Raw genomic sequence first — 19,376 nt, 5'->3', positions numbered from 1 at the left:
ATACATATAATACTTTACAATATATCCTAGAAAATGTTTTCTAAAAATATAACAGCCAAAAAAATGGTCCTAATATAGCCTCTGTATGTGTAGGTCTTTCTTCCTCATGGGAACTTATTGCCACTTTTGGTATTTTTAGGATTTGGTGTGGATCAATTAAGAGATGACAATCTAGAAACTTATTGGCAATCAGATGGCTCCCAGCCTCATTTAGTGAACATTCAATTCAGGTAATACATTTTTGTATTTTTCAGCTAGTATAGGTTATAAGTGGATTAAAAAAAAATCTATTTTATTTACATAAAAATTAAAGAAATACATAAATTACAATGAAATATACTTAACTGTTTTTAAACTATAATAAGTTTCAGAGATTATTTTTCTGCTTAATTAGATAATTATTAGTTGCATCTTAAGTTTACTCTGTCTTATCCTTTATGAATTTCTTATAGTACCTTGCACAGTTCCTTTCATGTAGATGTTTCTCAAATATACTTTTCAATATGGTTTATTTTTGGAAAGGTACTTGCATAAAAATATATTTTGCTTGTGGCCTAATACAATGCCTTAATATATTGGAATAAGTAAACCTGAAGTGATGATGGTAAGTTCTTTAGCTATAGGATATTCATATAACTTCTCAACTTTGTGCTTCCATTTGGAACAAAAATTATCTTAACTTAGAAAAGAACATCTTCATTTTTAAAAATGCTTGCTTTTTTTGAGGAAAGGAAAACAGCCATACGTTTGTCAACTGTTTTGAATTTATTGGCATAGATGGAAACTAGTTAACATGGTTATCTTGCTGCATTTATACTATCTGCTTTTAACATTCTGTAGCATTGTATTTTTGGTGATTTGTTTTTATTGTCCTAGGGTACAAATCAGCAAACTTCATTTGAAAAAGCCAGATCATAAATATTTTAGATCCTGTGGACCATGTGGTCTCTGTTGCAGCTACAGAACTCAGTTCTACCCTTACAACACAATACATTGTATGGCAGCCATACACAATGCACAAATGACTGAATTTAGCTATTCTAATTAAATTTTATCTTATAAAAGCAGAGGGTGGGCAGGATTTGATCCACCGGGCGTAGTATGCCAACTCCTATCATAGTATATTAAATATGTTTAGAGAAGAAGTATCAGCAGCTGATTGATTTTTTTGAGACTTAAGATACCAGATAGTTTTCTAAATGCCTTTCCTTTCATCTTATATAAACTTCACAATTATTATCCTATTTTGTAGTCTCAGAAGTAGAGACTTAGATAAATTAAATTACTTTCCTGAGGTCACACAGCAAGGAAGTGGCAGAATTACAGTTGGAACTCAAGTTTTCTGACTCCAGAGCCTATGCTTTGCTTTGCTATGCTTTGCTTTGCTTTTTTCTTCTTTTCTTTTTTTAAAGAGACAGAGTTATGTTGCCTAGACTGGTCTTTAATTCGTAGTGGGCTCAAACAGTCCTCCCACCTCAGCCTCCCAAGTAGCTGGGACTACAGGTGGGTCTAGAGGCTGTGCTTTTAACCATTATACTGTATGACCCAGGGTAAATTGCTTCTTCATGAAAACAGAGGCTATAGCTTCAAAGTTATATGGTGAGTGTCCTAATTTAACTGTATTATATTAGGATAGCAGGGTTTCTTTTAGCAAATAAAACTCCATGCAGGAGGCCAATGTACTGAACAAATAATAATAAAAATTGGTCACATTTGAGCATTATTGTCAGGTACTATATTATCAAGAGTTTAATATTTAATAGTTATAAATATGTATCATTTTTTATAATCCTCATAGCAACCTTGTAAGATAGTTTTAGGTCCTATCATTTTTTCTTATTTTACAGATGACTTAGAAAGATGTAGTATTAGTAACTTACTCAGGTCATATACCATGCAGTTATGGAGCCTGAATTTGATCCCAGCAGGTTTGACTTCAAGGGCTGGGTTTGTAATCAGTTCTCTACGCTGCTTCTTAACAAAGGTGTAGCTGTTCTTATTAAAACAATAAGAAATTCAAGGCCCTCCCCACTTAACTCAGCCTTAGCCTTCATTAGGAAACCCCAAAACTTTGAGGAACACTTTTTTAAACAAGTGTTTTAGAAAAAGGGAAATTCATTAAAAATTTTGAAATAATCTCACACCATAGAAAAGTTGCAAGTACAGTACAACTTTTTTTTTTTCTGAATTATTTCAGAGTAAGGTATCAATATGATGCCTCTTCCCTCTGGAATACTTTAGTGTTTCATTCCTGTAAACAAAGATGTTCTTGTACATAACCAGAATATACCCTTAGGAAATTAACATCGGTACATTATTACTGTTTAACTCTACCTTATCATTTAGGTTGTATTAGTTGTTCCAATAAAGTTGAATCACAGGTTGAATTTAGTAGTCATTTCTCTACACTCTGTTAATCTGGAACATTTCTTCAGTATCCATCTTGTATGCTAATCCTCCATGTTGACTTCTGATAAACCCCAGTCCTGGGAATGCCTCTAAGATTTCCAGTTTATCTGTTGTTCCTCATCTTAGAGCATATAAATCCTGCCCTTAGGTCAGTTATCATGAATATGTACTTAGTATAAACACTGCCCTTAAACAAATTCCTATGCATTCTCTGTGACGCACGTATACCCTTTCCCTATAGTATATAAGTCCTGGGTCTTGGGGGTAATAGGGCAGAGATCTACCTGTCTGCGGCCACCCAAGCCCATGATTCTCTCCGTTAAGTTCCCCAATAAAACACCCTAAACCAACAGACTGGATTTGTCTGCCTCATTCTTTGGTTTCTTGGCTCCTTCTGCATTTGGGGGTAGCTTTACATATATGGCCCCTTTGCAAAACATATCACTCTAAGCTGGTTTCAATGACTGTTGAACAAGCTTAATTAAAAGGAAGGCCGTGGTGGTTAAGATCATGTGAGGCACACAGACACGCTTTTGAGCTCTTGACTGCGCCTACCCACTAGCTTATTGACCTTAAGCCAATTATTAACCTGAGTGTTAGTGTTTTTAATCAGTAAAATGGAGCCAATAACAGATCCTATGTCACAAGGTTGAAGAATAAATGAGGTAATCCATATAAAGCATTACTTCTGGGTCAGACACAAAGTATTCACTTGCTATTTGCTGCCGTTATTTTTATTATCATAAGCATAATTACTATTTTTCTCTTTCTAACCTCATCCTGGTTATCTTGTAGGTTCCAGTGACTAAGTTATCTTGAATTTCATAATTTAGAAATAAAATTATTCTGAACAAAAAACATGATCTTTTAGGTCTGCTTTTGTTTAAAAAAAAATCCTTGAGAGTAATCTTCGTGATCTTTGATCTCTCCATAGTTGAAAAGACCTTTTGCTTCTTGCATGGCTCTTCAAGGAAAAAGGCCTTTAGTACGCCCTTCAAAATTTACCCTTCTTTCTTTGCTTCCTTTCCTGTCTCCTTCCTGGCCTAGTAGAAAGAGAAAGATGTCAGTTTGATATCTTTGGCCTCTTTTGAATACCCAGTAATGGTATTTATTCTGTCAGCAGATCCTGGATGTTTAGTGTTTTACGTCTTGATCTGAAGAAAAGTCCTTAACTTTCCTCATTCCTTTCTGATGAATAGCATCAGCTATAGAAGTTTAGTCCTCTCACTAAGAGCTAAAGATCCCCTGCTGTTTTTATAGGCTGACTTTTGACACAGACTACTTCTGTTTTAAGGAGCTCATTGTTGTTAAGTTAGTGCCAGTTTATACTAGAACTTACCTTTTAAAGCATATTTAAATAGACTTCTAAATGGGGTTTTTTGGGTCAGTTTTTTAAATTGCCTAGTTTTTTTTTCCCTGATGGCCAAATAGCATATGCTCATTCTGAAAAATTATCCAGAAAATGTAGATATCATAAAGAAGAAAATAAAGATCTCCCATAGTTCTACCTCACCAAAATAGTCACTTTTAACATTTTTGTATGATTCCATCTAGGTCTTTTTGTATATATAAATATAGGTTTATATCCCTTTTTAAAATTTTTTGTTTTCTACAATATGTGATCAATTTTAAATAGTTGTGTCGTATTTCATAAAATGGATATCTTATAATTTATTTCACCAATTCCCTATTGCTATAGATATTTAGGTTGCTTATAATTTTTTAGTAATTTAATTACAAGATAATATTTTTCTACATCCATTTTTGAGTAGTTGTGTTATTATCTTTTAATGCATTCTTAGAAGTTGAATTAGTGGGTCAAAGATTGTGTACTACTAACTGGCTGTGAAGACACCTTTTTTCTAATTAAATGTGGGTATAATCAGTCATTTTAGTATTTTCCAATATGATGATAAAAATACTACCTCCATGTGATTTATTTTTAATTTGATTATTAGAAATTGAACATCTTTTCATGTTTTTTGGCCACTTGCATTTTTCTGAGGTTAATTTTTGATTATATTTTCTTTGCTTATTTCCCTAGATTATGTATATTTAAAAAACAAGAGCAAACTTTTATTTCTTGCATTAAGTAATAGGTTATGCTTTCTATTTTTAAAAAGATTTTTTTTCTTTGCTGGGCTCAGTTTCTCAGTTAGCTAGTTATTTTCAAGCATTAATATAGGAAATCAATTAACTAGTAAAGCCAGGCTTGTTTGGATAATTTCTTTGTCTAAAATACAAATGAAGAGGATAGAAATTCTTAATGCTTGTTTGCTCAGTAATATACCTAATTTGGATTAACTGTACCATCTTTGGTCACATCTGGTTCTTGACTACGTTCTACATAAGACATGTATATATAAGTAAAATATACCTGTATCTACATTTTTACATGTTTTTCATTTTCGTTGCTGAAATTAAAGAAAATGAAAATTGTTGATTTAAATACTTGTTATGGCAAACTATGTCTTTTAAAATCAGAAGGCAAGAAGCTTTGGAAATAATCTTTCCAGATGATGAAGTGTATGTTGTTTTTACTTTGTTGCTTTTAGAAGAAAAACAACAGTGAAGACATTATGTATTTATGCAGACTATAAATCTGATGAAAGCTATACTCCAAGCAAGATCTCAGTCAGAGTAGGAAATAATTTTCACAACCTTCAAGAAATACGGGTATGTCTTTCAAATTTTTTAAAATATATCATCCTTTAACTCTTGCTCTTTAGAAAATAGACACAGTTGACATTAGATTAGACAGATTAAAATGGTGATATATAAAAGAAAAATTGTTAATATTAAGAAAACATGTTTCTGTAAAATATTTTTTATTTTCTTTTGAATTGTAATTGTCTTCTTTTTTTTTTCTCAATATTTTATTACGGAAATTTTCAGACATACACAAAATGAATATACTTACCTAGATTCTTCAGTTAATTTTTTGCTATATTTCCTTTATTACAATCTGTCCATCTAATTTTTTTGTGCATTTTAAAATAAGTCATAGGCATCTGTACATTTCATCCCAAATACTTTGGCATAATATATTAGTAGAGTTATCAATATTTACTTAATGCTCTTTTTAAAAAATTTATAGTTTTCTTTCTTTCCTTTCTTTTGTTTTCTTTCTTTCCTTTCTTTCCTTTGTTTTCTTTCTTTCCTTTCTTCCCTTCCTTCTTTCTTTCTTTCTTTTCTTGAGGTGGGCTCTTGCTATATTGCCCAGGCTGGTCTCAAACTCCTGGCCCCAAGTAATCCTCCCACCTCAGCCTTCCTAGTAGCTAGGATTATAGGCGTGAGTTACTGTACCCAGCAATGTTCATTTTTAAGATAAAATTTATGAACAATTTTGTATAAATCTTAAGTATTATATGTTATTTGGTGAGTATTGACAAAGGCATACATATTTGTATAAGCCCAAGTCCTACTAAGATATAGAACATATGTCTGTCACCCCAGAAAATTCCCATATATCTGTTCCTAGTCAGTCTTCATCTCTACCCTACCCTCTGTGGTAACTACTGTTCTGATTTTATTTATTTTTTTATCATATGTCAGTTTTGTCTGTTCTACCATGTCATGTAAATGGAATCATACAGCATGTACCTTTTATGTAAGGCTTCTTTCACTCAGCCTGTTGCTTTTTGAGATTCATCCATGTTGCATGCATCAGTATTTCATTCTTTTTTATCCCTGAGTTGTATTCCATTGTTTGAATAGACTACAATTTATCATGTATGCAACTTTTTGAAGCTATTGGGACCATACTTTTGTGACTTAAATTTTACTAGCCCCACATATTTATATTTCAGAGATGTTTTCAATGATTTTGAACTGTATAATTGAAGGTTTGGCTTTTAGCATTTTTTTTTAATTTTAGAAAATCATTGAACCCAAATAATCATTAAAATATGGTGGGTTTCAGAACTTGGGAAGAATTTGTGGTCTTGGAAAGACCTCCATTTGATTTGTGACCTGGACTCTTATTTGTCTTAGTGTTTATATTAAAACCAGGTCTCTACATTAATATTTCTTATCTAAGTAAATAATAAAATACTTAATAAAAAATCACATATACTTTCATCGTTTTCTCATAAAATACAGTGTTGTTCTCTTGTATAATTTGCCTATGTATTGACAAATAAGAATAGGTAAGGACATTGTACACAGGTATTTTTGTTATTTTGTCCTTCTTTTAAATATTTGTCACTTTAAAAATAATTATTTATTCTTAAATTGACAAATGAAAATTTTATTTTTCATGTACAACATGATGTTTTGAAATCTGCATACATTGTGGAATGGCTAAATTAAGCTAATTAACATATGCATTCCCTCACATACAACTTTTATGTTGTGAGAACACTCCAAATCCACTCTCTTAGCTATCTCAAGAATATAATACATAGGTAGTAATATAATCACTATATTCAATAGACCTCTTGAACTTATTTTTCTTATCTAACTGAAATTTTGTATCCTTTGGCCAAAATGTCACCAGTCTCTGCCCCTGCCACAGCCCCTAGAAATCATCATTCTATTCCTTCTTCTATGAGACAACTTTTTTAGATTCCATATATAAGTAAGAACATGTGATATTTGTCTGTCTGTGCCTGGCTTATTTCATTTAACATAATGCCCTCCAGGTTCATCCATGTTGTTGCAAATGACAGGATTTCCTCTTTTTAAGGCTGAATATTTTCATTATCCATTCATTCATTGGTGGGCACTTAGGTTGATTTCCATATCCTGGCTGTTGTGAATAATGCTACAATGAACATGAGAGTACAGATAGCTCTTTGATGCACTGATGTCATTTCTTTTATGTACCCAGTAGTGAGACTGCTGGATCATACGGTAGTTCCATTTTTAATTTTTTGAGGACCCTTCATACTGTTTTCCATAGTAGTTGTACTAGTTTATATTCTCACTAGTAGTGTGCAGAGTATTCCCATTCTCCACATTCTCACCAACACTTGTTGTCTTTTGTCTTTTTGATGATAATCATCCTAACAAGTGTGAAGTGGTATCACTGTGGTTTTATTATAATTTGCAGTTCCCTGATAATTAGTGTTACTGAGCAGTTTTTAATATACCTGTTGGCCATTTATGTGTTTTCTTTTGAGAAATGTCTATTCAAGTCCTTTGCCCATTGTAAAATCAGATTATTTGTTTTTTTTGCTCTTGAGTTGTATTACTTCTTTATATATTTTGGATATTAACCACTTATCATATGCATGGTTTGCACATATTTTCACTCATTCTGTAGGTTCTTTCTTCACTTTTGATTTTTTCCTTTGCTGTGCAGAAGCTTTTTAGGTTGATGTAGCCCCACTTGTTTATTTTTACTTTTATTGCTTGTGCTTTTGGGGTCATATCCAAAAAATCATTGCCCAGACCAATGTCAAGAAGCTTTTCCCCTATGTTTTCTTCTAGTGGTTTTATAGTCTAAGGTCTTATGTTTAAGTCTCTAATCTTTTAGAGTTGATTTTTTATATGATGTGAGATAAGGATTAATTTTCATTCTTCTGCTTGTAAATGTCCAATTTTCTCTTCACAATTTATTGAAGAGACTGTTCTTTCCCCATTGTGCATTCTTGGCACCTTTGTTGAAAATCAATTGACCATAAACGTATGGATTTATTTCTGGGCTTTCTATTCAGTTTCATTGGTCTATGTTTTTATGCCAGTACCATGCTGTTTTAATTACTATAGCTTCCTAGTACAGTGTATTTTGAAGTCAGATAATGTCTCTAGCTTTGTTCATTTTAGTCAGGATTACTTTGGTTATTTGGGATCTTTTGTGGTTCCATATGACTTTTAGGATTCTTTTTTTATTTCTGTGAAAAATGTCATTGGAATTTTGGTAGGGATTGCATTGCATCTGTAGCTCACTCTGAGTAGTATGGACATTTTAATAACATTAATTCTTCTACTTTGTAGACATGAGATAGTTTTCTATTTGTGTCTTCTTAAATTTCTTTCATCAATGTTTTATAGTTTTCATTGTACAGCATACAGGTAACCTCCTTGGTTAAATTTATCACTAAGCATTTTTTGTAGCTGTTATAAATTGAATTGTTTTCTTGATTTCTTTTTCAGATACTTCATTGTTAGTGTATAGAAATGCTATTGATTTGTTTTGTTTTTTGAGACAGAGTCTCACTCTGTTGCCCTGAGTAGAGTGCCGCGGCATTGGCCTAGCTCACAGCAACCTCAAACTCCTGGGCTCAAGTCATCCTTCTGCCACAGCTTCCCGAGTAGCTGGGACTACAGGTGCACACTACAATGCCAGGCTAATTTTTCTATTTTCAGTAGAGACATGGTGTTGCTCTTACTCAGGCTGATCTCGAATTCCTGAGCTCAAGCAGTCGTCCTGCCTCAGCCACCCAGAGCACTAGGATTACAGGCCTGAGCCACTGTGCCTGTCCACTATTGATTTTTTTTTATGTTGATTTTGTATCCTGCAACTTTACTGAATTTGTTTATTCTAACAGCTTTTCAGTGACATCTTTGGAGTTTTCTCTACGTAAGATCATGTTGTCTGCAAACAGGGTCAATTTAACTTTATTCCTTTCCAATTTGAATGCCCTTTATTTCTTTCTCTTGCCTAATTATTCTGGCTAGGACGTCCAATACTATGTTGAATAGAAATGGCAAGAGTGGGCATCCTTGTCTTGTTCCTGATATTAGAGGAAAAACTTTCAACTTGTCACCATTGAGAATGATGTTCACTGTGGGTTTATCATACATGGCCTATACTGTATTGAGGTACATTTATTCTATACCTAATTTGTAGAGAGTTTTGATCATGAAGGGAAATGGATTTTGTCAAATGCTTTTTCTGCATCTATTGAGATGATCATATGGTTTTTGTCCTTTATTCTATTAACTATGATTTGTACATGTTGAACCATCCTTGCATCCCTAGGATAACTTCTCCTTGATTATGGTGAATGATCCTTTTAATGTGCTGTTGAATGTAATTTGTATTTTGTATTTTGTTGAGGATTTTTGGATCTATGTTCATCAGGAATATTGGCCTGTAATTTTCTTTACCTGTAGTGTCCTTGTTTGGCTTTGGTAAAAGGGTAATGCTTTCCTCTTAAGTTGTGTTTGGAAGTATTTCTTCTTCAGTTTTTGGGAATAGTTTGAGAAGGATTGGTGTTAGTTCTTCTTTAAATATTTGGTAGAATTCATCAGTAAAGCCATCAGGTCCTGGGCTTCTCTTTGAATGGAGACTTTTTGTTACTGTTTCACTCTCCTTAGTCTTTATTGGTTTGTTCAGATTTTACATTTCTTTATGATTCAGTCTTGGTAGTTTGTATGTGTCTAGGGATTTATCCATTTCTTCTAGGTTATCTAATTTATTATTGTATAATTGTTTGTAATAGTCTCTTATGATCTTTCATATTTCTGTGGTATCAGTTGCAATGTTTCCTCTTTCATTTCTGATTTTATTTGAGTCTTCTCTCTTTCTTTTCTTAGTCTTCCTAAAAATTTGACAATTTTGTTTATCATTTCAAAAAAACAACTCTTAGTTTCAGTGATCTTTTCTATTGTTTTTCCAGTTTCTATTTCATTTATTTCTGCTCTGATCTTATTAATACCTTCCTTCCTTTATTACTGCTGACTTTGGGCCTAGTTTATTCTTCTTTTTCTGGCTCCTTGAAGTGTATCATTAGGTTGTTTATCTGAGATCTTTCTTCTTTTTTGATGTAGGTATTTATTATTATACACTTCACTCTTCCATCTTTGGATGTGCCCCATAAATTTTGGGATGTTATATTTCCTTCTGTTTGTCTCAAGATATTTTTAAATTTCCTTTTTAATTTCTTGTTTGACTCATTGGTTGTTTGGGAGCATGTTTACACATGATTTGTGAATTTTCTGAAATTCTTTTCTATTATTGATTTCCAGTTTTATACTATTGTGGTCAGAAAAGATATTTGATATGATTTATATCTTTTTAAATTTGTGACTTAACATGTGGTTTTTTTTCTGTAGAATGTTCTGTATGTGCTTAAGAAGAATGTGTGTTCTGCTGCTGTTGCATGGATTGTTCTATGTATGTCTGTTTGATCCATTTAGTAAACTATAGTTTAAGTCTGATATTTCCTTACTGATTTTCTTTCTCAATGCTCTGTCCATTGCTGATGTATGGTATTAGAGTTCCCTCCTATTTTTTTTATTTCAATAGATTTATGGGGTACAATTTGAATTCCATTACATGTATATATTACATAGTGGTGAAGTCTGAGCTTTTGGTGTACCCATCACCCAAAAACTATATATTGTACCCAATAGGTAATTTTTCATCCCTTTCCCCCTCACCTCTACTATTATTGTATTGTAGTCTATCTCTCCTTTCAGTTCATTTAATATTTAATTTAAGTATTTAGATACTTCGATGTTGGATGCATATATATTTACAATTATTATACCCTCTTGATGAATTTACCCCTTTATCATTATATAATGACCTTCTTTGTCTTTTTTTTTTTTACAGTTTCTGACCTAATGTTTATTTTATCGGATATAAGTGTAGCTACCCCTGCTTTCCTTTGGTTTCCATTTGTATGGAATAACTTTTTCTATTCCTTCACTTTCAGTCTATGTGTGTTTTTGAAGGTGAAGTGGGTCTTTTGTGGGAAGCATATAGTTGGGTGTTGTTTATCCATTCAACCTCTCTATATCCTTTGATGGGAGAATTTAATTCATTTACATTCAAGATAAAGACTACTGCCATTTTGTTAATTATATTCTGATTTGTTTTGTAGATCCTTTGTTCCTTTCTTTCTCTCGCTATCTTACTTTGTGATTAGGTGATTTTCTCTAAATGTATGTGATTCCTTACTTTTTATCTTTTGTGTATCTTCTGTAGGTTTTTGCTTTGTGTTTAGCAAGAGCCTTACATAAAAAATCTTATAGTTAGAATAGGCTAAAAACTCTACAGTTTTATTCCACACTTCCCATTTTATGTTTTTGATGTCACAATTTATATGTTTTTATATACAATCATGTGTCACTTAATGAAGGGGATACATTTTGAGGAATACATTGTAGGCAATTTTGTCATTGTGTGAACATCACAGAGTGTACTTACATTAACCTAGTATAGCCTGTTACACACCTAGCTATGTAAGATAGCCTATTGCTCTTGGGCTACAAACCTGTAAAGCATGTTACTGTACTAAATACAGTAGGTAATTGTAACATAATAGTAAGTATTTTTATATCTAAACATGGAAAATGTACAGTAAAAATAGAGTATAAAAGATAATAAATGATACACCTATATATGGCACTTACCGTGAATAGAGCTTACAGGACTGGAAGTTGCTCTGGGTGAGTCAGTGAGTGAGTGGTGAATAAATGTGAAGATCCAGAACATTACTGTACACTACTGTTGACTTTATAAACACTGTACACTTAGGCTACAATAAATTTATAAAAATATTTTTGTTTCTTCAATAATGAATTGACCGTAGCTTACTGTAACTTTTTTACTTTATAACCTTTATAACTTTTTAAAACTTTGACTCTTTTGTAATAACACTTAGCTTAAAACACAAACACATTATACAGCTGTACAAAAATGTTTTCTTTTTTTATATCCTTACTCTATAATTTTTTTCATTTTTAAATTTTTTATTTTGTTATTTTACTTTTTCAACTTTTTTGTTGAAAACTAAGACACAAATGTACACATTAGCCCAGGTCTACACAGGGTCAGGATCATCCCTATCACTGTCTTCCACCCCCACATCTTGTCCCACTGGAAAGTCTTCAAGGGCAGTAATGCTCATGGAACTGTCATCTCCTATGAAAACAAAATCTCCTGGAATACCTCCTGAAGGACCTGCCCTAGGCTATTTTACTGTTAACTTTTGTTTTTTTGTAAGTAGAAGGAGTACATTCTAAAATAATAAAAAGTAGAAAATAATACCTAATATAGGATATAATAACAGACATTATTATCAAGTATTATCTACTGTACATATTTATATGTGCTATACTTTTTTACAACTAATAGTGTAGTAGGTTTGTTTACACCAGCATCACCACAAACACGAGTAATGTGTTGTGTTTATGACGTTATAGTGGCAACAGCATCCCTAGGTGATTTTTCAGCTTCATTATAATCTATGGGACCGGTGTTATATATGCAGTTCGTCATTTACTGAACAGTTATGCACAGTATGACTATAGTATATCCCTTAACAAATTATTGAAGCTATTATTATTTTTAATGCTTCTTCATGCTAAACATATAAGTAATTTACACACCAGTATTAAAGTGTTCTGTATTTGATTGTGTACTTTACCAATGAGTTTTATATTTTCATGTGTTTTAGTATTACTAACTAGTGTACTTATCTTTCAGCTTGAACTTCCTTTAGCATTTCTTGTTAAGACAGGTCTGTTGATGATGAAGTCCATCAGGTTTTGTTTGTCTGGGAGTGTCTCTCTCCTTTATTTCTGGAGGACAGCTTTGTCTTGTACATTATTCTTTGTTAGGAGTTTTCTTCCTTCAGTACATGGAATATGTCATCCCACTCTCTCCTGAGAAATCTGCTGCTAGCCTTATTGGAATTCCTTCATATGTGATTTTCTTCTTTTCTCTTGCTGCTTTCAGGATCCTTTCTTTGTCTTTGATTTTTCACAGGTTGATTATAATATGTCTTGCTGTCATCTTGTTTGAATTGAATCTGACTAGAGTTATTTGACATTTCTGTACCTGGCTATTATTTTTTTTCCAGATTTGGGAAGTTGTTTGCTACTACTTCTTTAAATAAGCCTTCTACCCTTTTGTGTCTCTCTTCTCCTTCTTAAACTCCTAATATTTGTTCTTCTGATGCTGTCTCATGAATCTTGTAAGCTTTCTTCATTTTTTTATATTGTTTTTCTCCTCTGACTGTATATTTTCCAGTAACCTGTTTTTGAGTTCACAGATTCTTTCTTCTGCTTGATCAATTCTGCTGTTTATACTCTCTGTTCCATTTTTAAAATTTTCATTTACTATATTTTCATCTCCAGAATTTGATTTTTAAAAATAATATCTTTCTGTTAAATTTCTCATGTCAGTCATTTATTGCTTTTCCAATTTTGTTGAATTGTTCTCTGTATTTTCTTGAAGCTTGGTAAGCTTCCTTAAAACAATTATTTTGAATTCTCTGGCAGTTTATAAATCTCCATTTCTTTAGGTTCAATTACTGTTGCTTTATTTTCTTCCTTTGGTGGTGTCCTGTTTCTCTGATTGTTTTTGGTCTTATGTCCATGTCTTATTATCTTTGCATTTGAAGAAATAGGTACTTATTTTAGTCTTTGCAGACTAGTTTTTCCTGGAAAAGCCCCTCATCAGTCAGCATGTTTAGAGATTCTGGGCAGGCCATCTGGCATGGTTTGTGTGTGGGCTTGCTATTGGAGTCCTAGCAGACTGGCTTGGTGCCTAGGTCAGCAGGTGGGCAGGCCTGGTGCCTGGCTTTGCAGGGTTGGGCCTGGAGCCTGGATCCACTGGTGTGGACCTGTTGACTGGGTCTGTGGTGGTGGCATGGAGCCTGTTTTTATAGGGGCTGGCCTGAAGCCTGCGTTCACAGGAGCTGACCTAGAGACTAGGTCTGTGAGGGCTGCCTTGGAACCTGGGTCCACAGGGATGGTCCTAGAGTTTAAGTTTGTGACCCCTAGCTCAGTGCTGGGGTCTACTGGGAAGGGCCTGGACCCTGCGTCTACTGCAGTGTGGGGGCAGGCCTGGAGCCTTTGTCTGCAGGCGCCAGTTTGGTGTCTGAAGCCAGGGTTGCCAACATGATGCTGGGGCGGACCTTAAACCTAGACTTTTATGGAACAACATAGCCCTGGGCTGGGCTGGAACCTGTGGTGGCCCTGGAGCCTGGGGTCACAGGGCCTGATCTGGAAAGCTGGGTTTTGTGGACCAGCCTTGTGCTGGGATCTGGATCTGTTGGGGGCCAGTTCAGTGCTGGGGGCAGTCCAGAGCCCAGGACTGCCGAGACTGATCTGGCCCTGTGGTGGGCCTGGAGACTAGTCTCCAGGGCGGGCTTAGAGCCTCAATGTGTAGGGACTGGGCTGACGGTGGGGCAGACCCTGAGCCTGAGCATGCCAGGCAAACCTTGAGCCTGAAGCTGTTGAGACCTCACCCCATGTTGAGAGAGGCCTGGATATTGGCCTATAGTCTGGAGCTGTGGTGTCCTGCCCAGTGCTGGGTTTTACTGTGTAGGGTTTGATGTTGGGGTTTGAGGCAAAGTCTAGTACTCACTTCTCTCTCTTTCCCCCAAGTGGAGGGTTTCTCTCTCCACACTGTGCTGCCTGGAGTTGGGGGGGACAGGTGACATGGGTAATATAAAACTATCCTTCTTACCCTTTTGAATACATCTTTTCTTATTTCTGTGCTGCACCCTGATGCTGTAATCTCTCACCTGGTTTTCTTAGCTTTTGTGAAGGTATTTTTTTGTGCAGATATGGATATTTGTCCAAATTGATGTCCCTGCAGGGGGGACAAGCACTAGAAAGTCCTATTTCACTGTCTTACTGATATCCAGACTCAAGTTTGTCACTTTAAATGACTTCTGGTCTTGTTGTAGACAGTTTCTTACTTTACTTTTAAAGGGCTTTTCTTGAGAACTAATTTCAGTTTTTGAAATTTTGAAAAATTGTTGTAAATTTGATAGTTTTCTTTTTGTGTACATTTTTTTATTTTGCCTGACCATACAGGTAAATATGTACTTCTCATGCTTGAATAAATTTGTAAGTAGATCAGCTGTTAATTTTCTTAGTAAGTTCCTCCATTCATTCTAGTGCTTTTTTCATTCAGAATATTTTAAATTATTTTTCTTATGATAATCATGTTGGGTCTATTGATAGCCCTTCTTTTAGTCATATATCTGATATATTTAATCAGTGTTTAGAGCTCTGATGACTTATTTACTTCTTATACTTTGTTAGTTAAAGATTTCTTATTATCAAATCATTGGATCACTCATAAGAAGCCTTTTGGAGATAGAGCTGACAGGCAGTTTGAGATATGTGAAACAATAAAAATGTTTTGATTTGATATGCATGGTATATATTTGGCATGTCCACTAGATGTCACTGTTGTCCTTTACTTTCTAGTCTCATCCCCTACTAAGTTCAAGGCCTCAAGTAGTCTTAGTTGTACTAGTTTTTCCTAGAGTATATATATTTAAAAACTTTTTGATGCATTTTGGAATATGTACATCTTCATATAAGATTTCTAGATTTTTGTATTAAAGATGTTTTGTATTCTATTGTAAATTTTGCTAACATTAAATAAGGATTTTGAAAGGTTAATAGAAACTTTAAATGATATTTGGACCTTTTGAAATACTTTTAATCTAATGTTTACTTCTATTATATCATTTAAGTGCTGAAACATTAGCCATATAGAAAATGGGCTCTTGTAGGTAGTCTCTTAATTTTTTCTAAGCTTGTTTATATTTCTGTGTTGTGACCACATAGCCCCATGAGACTAGTAATACTAAATATTACCAGGTGATAATGTAAGTTGTTTTCCTGAAAAACTTAATGAACATATTGCTTTTCTGTCATAGTTCTCACTAAGGAACCATAATTTTTGGATATTGCTTTAAAATATTAGTGCCTAGCCTTTTGCAGTTCATGATATGAAGGATGTTTTCATCTTTTAGTTATAAGTCTTTAAGTGTGATTTATTCTGTTTACTTTTTTTATTTTATAAGTTTAAGAAATAAGAGTCTGATAGCACTTTGTTTTTTAAGGAAAAATGCAGTAGATCATGATTTTTTTACATTATTCCTCCACAATATCTAATTTTATTTTTAATCTTTGTTTCTTCTAACTCAGATGCTAAGACAAGTCATTAAAATAGTGTGAATTTTTATGAGGTTTTTAGAGCCATCATTTCATTAGTTATAGGACTGATTTAACTGAGTGGAAAATCCAACTAAATCTTTTTATATTTTTCCATGGATGCTTGCCCACTGGAGGATGGATGTAGTGTGTATTGGAGTATTTTAATAGGTTTTCCTTTTTTACTAGAAATTATGAATTTATTTACTTGAAACTCTCCAAATACTTATTTTTTTATAATTGTATTGATTTGAAGTAACTTTTTAAAAATTAGTTTAAGATGAGAATAGCTAATGGCTATTCTATTTATACAAAAATTATTCTTTTTCTGTCATATGTATTTTCCTTCATTTCAGTTACAAAGCATGTGTTCTATCTAGATCTTTGTAACTTTTATTGATAAATTTCTACAAAGGGATCAGACAATTCCTTTAATAGACTAGCATGTGTATTTTAACCTCTATACCTGAGGAGAAACTTAAAATGGACTTTCTGCCAAACAATTACAAGATACTGAAATTGAGTTGGGCCAAATAGAATGTTTTTGATGACAAAATTGAATTTATTTATGCTTTTCATTCTATTTTCTTGTCGTCAAAATTTCTCAACCAACACAAATGGAAAACCAATAATTTAAGAACATTTTATAAGATGTTTGCAATTTATTGCTTCCATACAAGAGACTGTTTCTATATAGAAGTGAGAATTTAGCCTTTCAAAGTCTTCATATCGTTGTCTTTGGAGAATACTTCATCTCAGTTGTGTTACTTTTATGCAGGAAGTCATGCTATTCAAGAAAAGTTTTCAAATCAGGGGTGTTTTAAAGTCTTTAAATCCTTTGTATTTTAGCATTATGTTTTGGTTTTATGTTGTTCTTTTCTTTGGTTCTCAGAAGGGAAGATAGTGTGTGAGGGAAATCATTTGTCATTTAGAATGTGGAACCAAATAACACTGTATCTTAGATGTGACCATTATAACATTTTAGAAAGCATCTCTAGCTGAAATCCAAGAAAACTTCCTCTTCAACTTGCTAGGTAGTTATTTTTCTTTTAAAAAATTATTATAGAACTTTTTGTTCTTAAATATGAAATTAAAGTGATTTATTAGGCATGATGTGACAACTTTTTGAATTATTTCTGTACTGTTATATGAAAAACAACTTGTTAAGGTTAAGCAGATATTTTCAGCATATGTGAAAGTTATCTTTTAGTTTATTGTTAGTGCTTTGCTTCTAAAATTTGTGGCCATGAAAGGATGAAATACTGATAGAGCACAAGATTGAGCACGTAAGTGAATTTTAAACCTTGTTTTTGTCTTTAGATAATAAAGCTGTTACCAAGTGATTTTTTTTTTTCGAAGAGGAGGCTTGAAGTAAGTCTTCAATGTTAAGAGAGCTGTGATGATATCATCCCTTTCTTCCATGTGGGTGAGCCTTTGGCTCTCTGCTTATGTCTTAAATCAGTAGCACAGCTATGTAAGTCCATATATGGTACTTTGACAGAAGTGGTTAATAAGTCAGTTCTTCTGTTAAGATAATATTTACTATTATAATTTGAGTTCCATTAATGTGTGTGGTAGAATAAGAAGATGCAGACAAAGGCTCTGGCTCTATCCATTGATTTAAAAATCTACTTATATTTACTTTCTTATGAGGGGCCTATTTTAAACAATTTGATATAAAGTGGAATGACTTAGGTGGTATCTACAAACATAAATTGGTTTGATAAGACAGAGAGTATGATTTACTGAGCCTGTGGGAAAAATTTTTTTAATTGAATTTAGTTTAAAAGAGAATTTTTTAAAAATTAGTTGTTATAACTAACTTTAGTTCATCTTTGAAGTCAGCATAGACTATTTTGGTGTGATATACATCATTTTTAGAAATGTCATCTTTTATCCCTCTCTAAAAGCAATATATTGAATTTTTGAAAACTTTTATTTGTAATTGTATAATTACTTACTTCCAAAATGAGGTAACTATGCATTTGAGGTATATTTCCTTTTGAGCCTAAAATATGTTGTACAGAAGAATATCATATATTTTTAAGAAATATTCTTGTATCTATTGTTTTTTGTTTGACCACAAACTTAGATTTGGTTATTTAAGAGATGTAGTCTGGCATTCCATACAAATAGATTCATGCTTTATTCTGTAAATATTTATTTAGGGGCCTGCTAAGTGCCAGGTACTGTGTTAGATACTGGGAATATAGCAAAGATAGTCATAGTTTTTGCCTTTAAGCACTTTATAGTCTGATGGAAGAGACAGGCAATAAAATAAGCAATTACAATATAGTCTAGAAAATACATATGAGGGCTATGGTAGCACAATGAAATATTAGGAGCAATGGTTTTAGAAGTTTTTCTAGAAGAAGTGAAGGTTCAGCTGACTCTTAAGGATAAATATAAAGCTGATTCTGGTACAGAATAAAGTGGTGGCTTTCTAGAAGGGGGTCCAATGAATATAAATGTACGGAAGTGCATTAGCATGCCATAATGGCAGAACTGCAAGTAATTTAGTGTACCTGGAAGCTGGATAGGTGTGAGGGAGTGGCACGAAAAACCAGAGAAGTGTTTATTCATTCAAGACATTTATTGTGATATAACATGGCTCCTGTACATAAGGAGTTTATATTCTTGTAGGGAAATTAATATATCATCATTTCAGTGTACATGTATAGGCAAAAGTCAGATTATACTTACTGTCAGACTTCTAGGGAGTTTAGACTTTAAATGAGGAAACATTGATAAAGTTTAATCATGGAAATGCTGGGGCTGGAGCAATGTGAAGACCAGGTTGGTAATATGTAGGTGAAAATTATGAAGATTTAGCTAAGGCTACAGTAGTTGAATTCAAGGGGAAGGGATGTATTTGAAATAGAATCAAAAGGACTCGTGACTGATAGCTACCTGGGATATACTGGAACTATTGGGTAGGGTTTGAGTAGGTAGAAGGGGGGTATCTAGAATTCTCAACCTTGAGCAACTGGTTGAAAGTTGCCATTTACTAGAAATGCCATACAGAGTTAGTTAAGCAACATTCTGAGGGGAGGAGAGGCAGAGAGAGAGAGAGAGAGACAGAGAGAGAAGTGTTAAGGTAATGAGAT

General features: G+C 33.3%; 1 protein-coding gene across 3 annotated transcripts in view; it reads left to right on the top strand.

The window, feature by feature from the left end:
- The window catches only part of ANAPC10 (anaphase promoting complex subunit 10), a 60,388-nt gene that overhangs the window by 6,163 nt on the left and 34,849 nt on the right, over positions 1 to 19,376 (top strand). For 2 of the 3 annotated variants that reach the window (XR_006735364.1, XM_045552071.1), the window contains exons 3-4: positions 140 to 230; positions 4,965 to 5,085. Coding sequence is in view for 2 of the 3 variants with exons in the window: in XM_045552071.1 (XP_045408027.1) it covers positions 140 to 230; positions 4,965 to 5,085 (212 nt within the window). In the remaining variant the exon portion in view is untranslated. The remainder of the gene's footprint in view (positions 1 to 139; positions 231 to 4,964; positions 5,086 to 19,376) is intronic. The other variant, XM_045552072.1, reaches the window with a different exon arrangement.

The sequence above is a fragment of the Lemur catta genome, chromosome 5 (assembly GCF_020740605.2).
Source record: "Lemur catta isolate mLemCat1 chromosome 5, mLemCat1.pri, whole genome shotgun sequence".
Classification (NCBI taxonomy): Eukaryota; Metazoa; Chordata; class Mammalia; order Primates; family Lemuridae; genus Lemur; species Lemur catta.
This window is presented reverse-complemented; position numbering and strand designations above follow the sequence as displayed.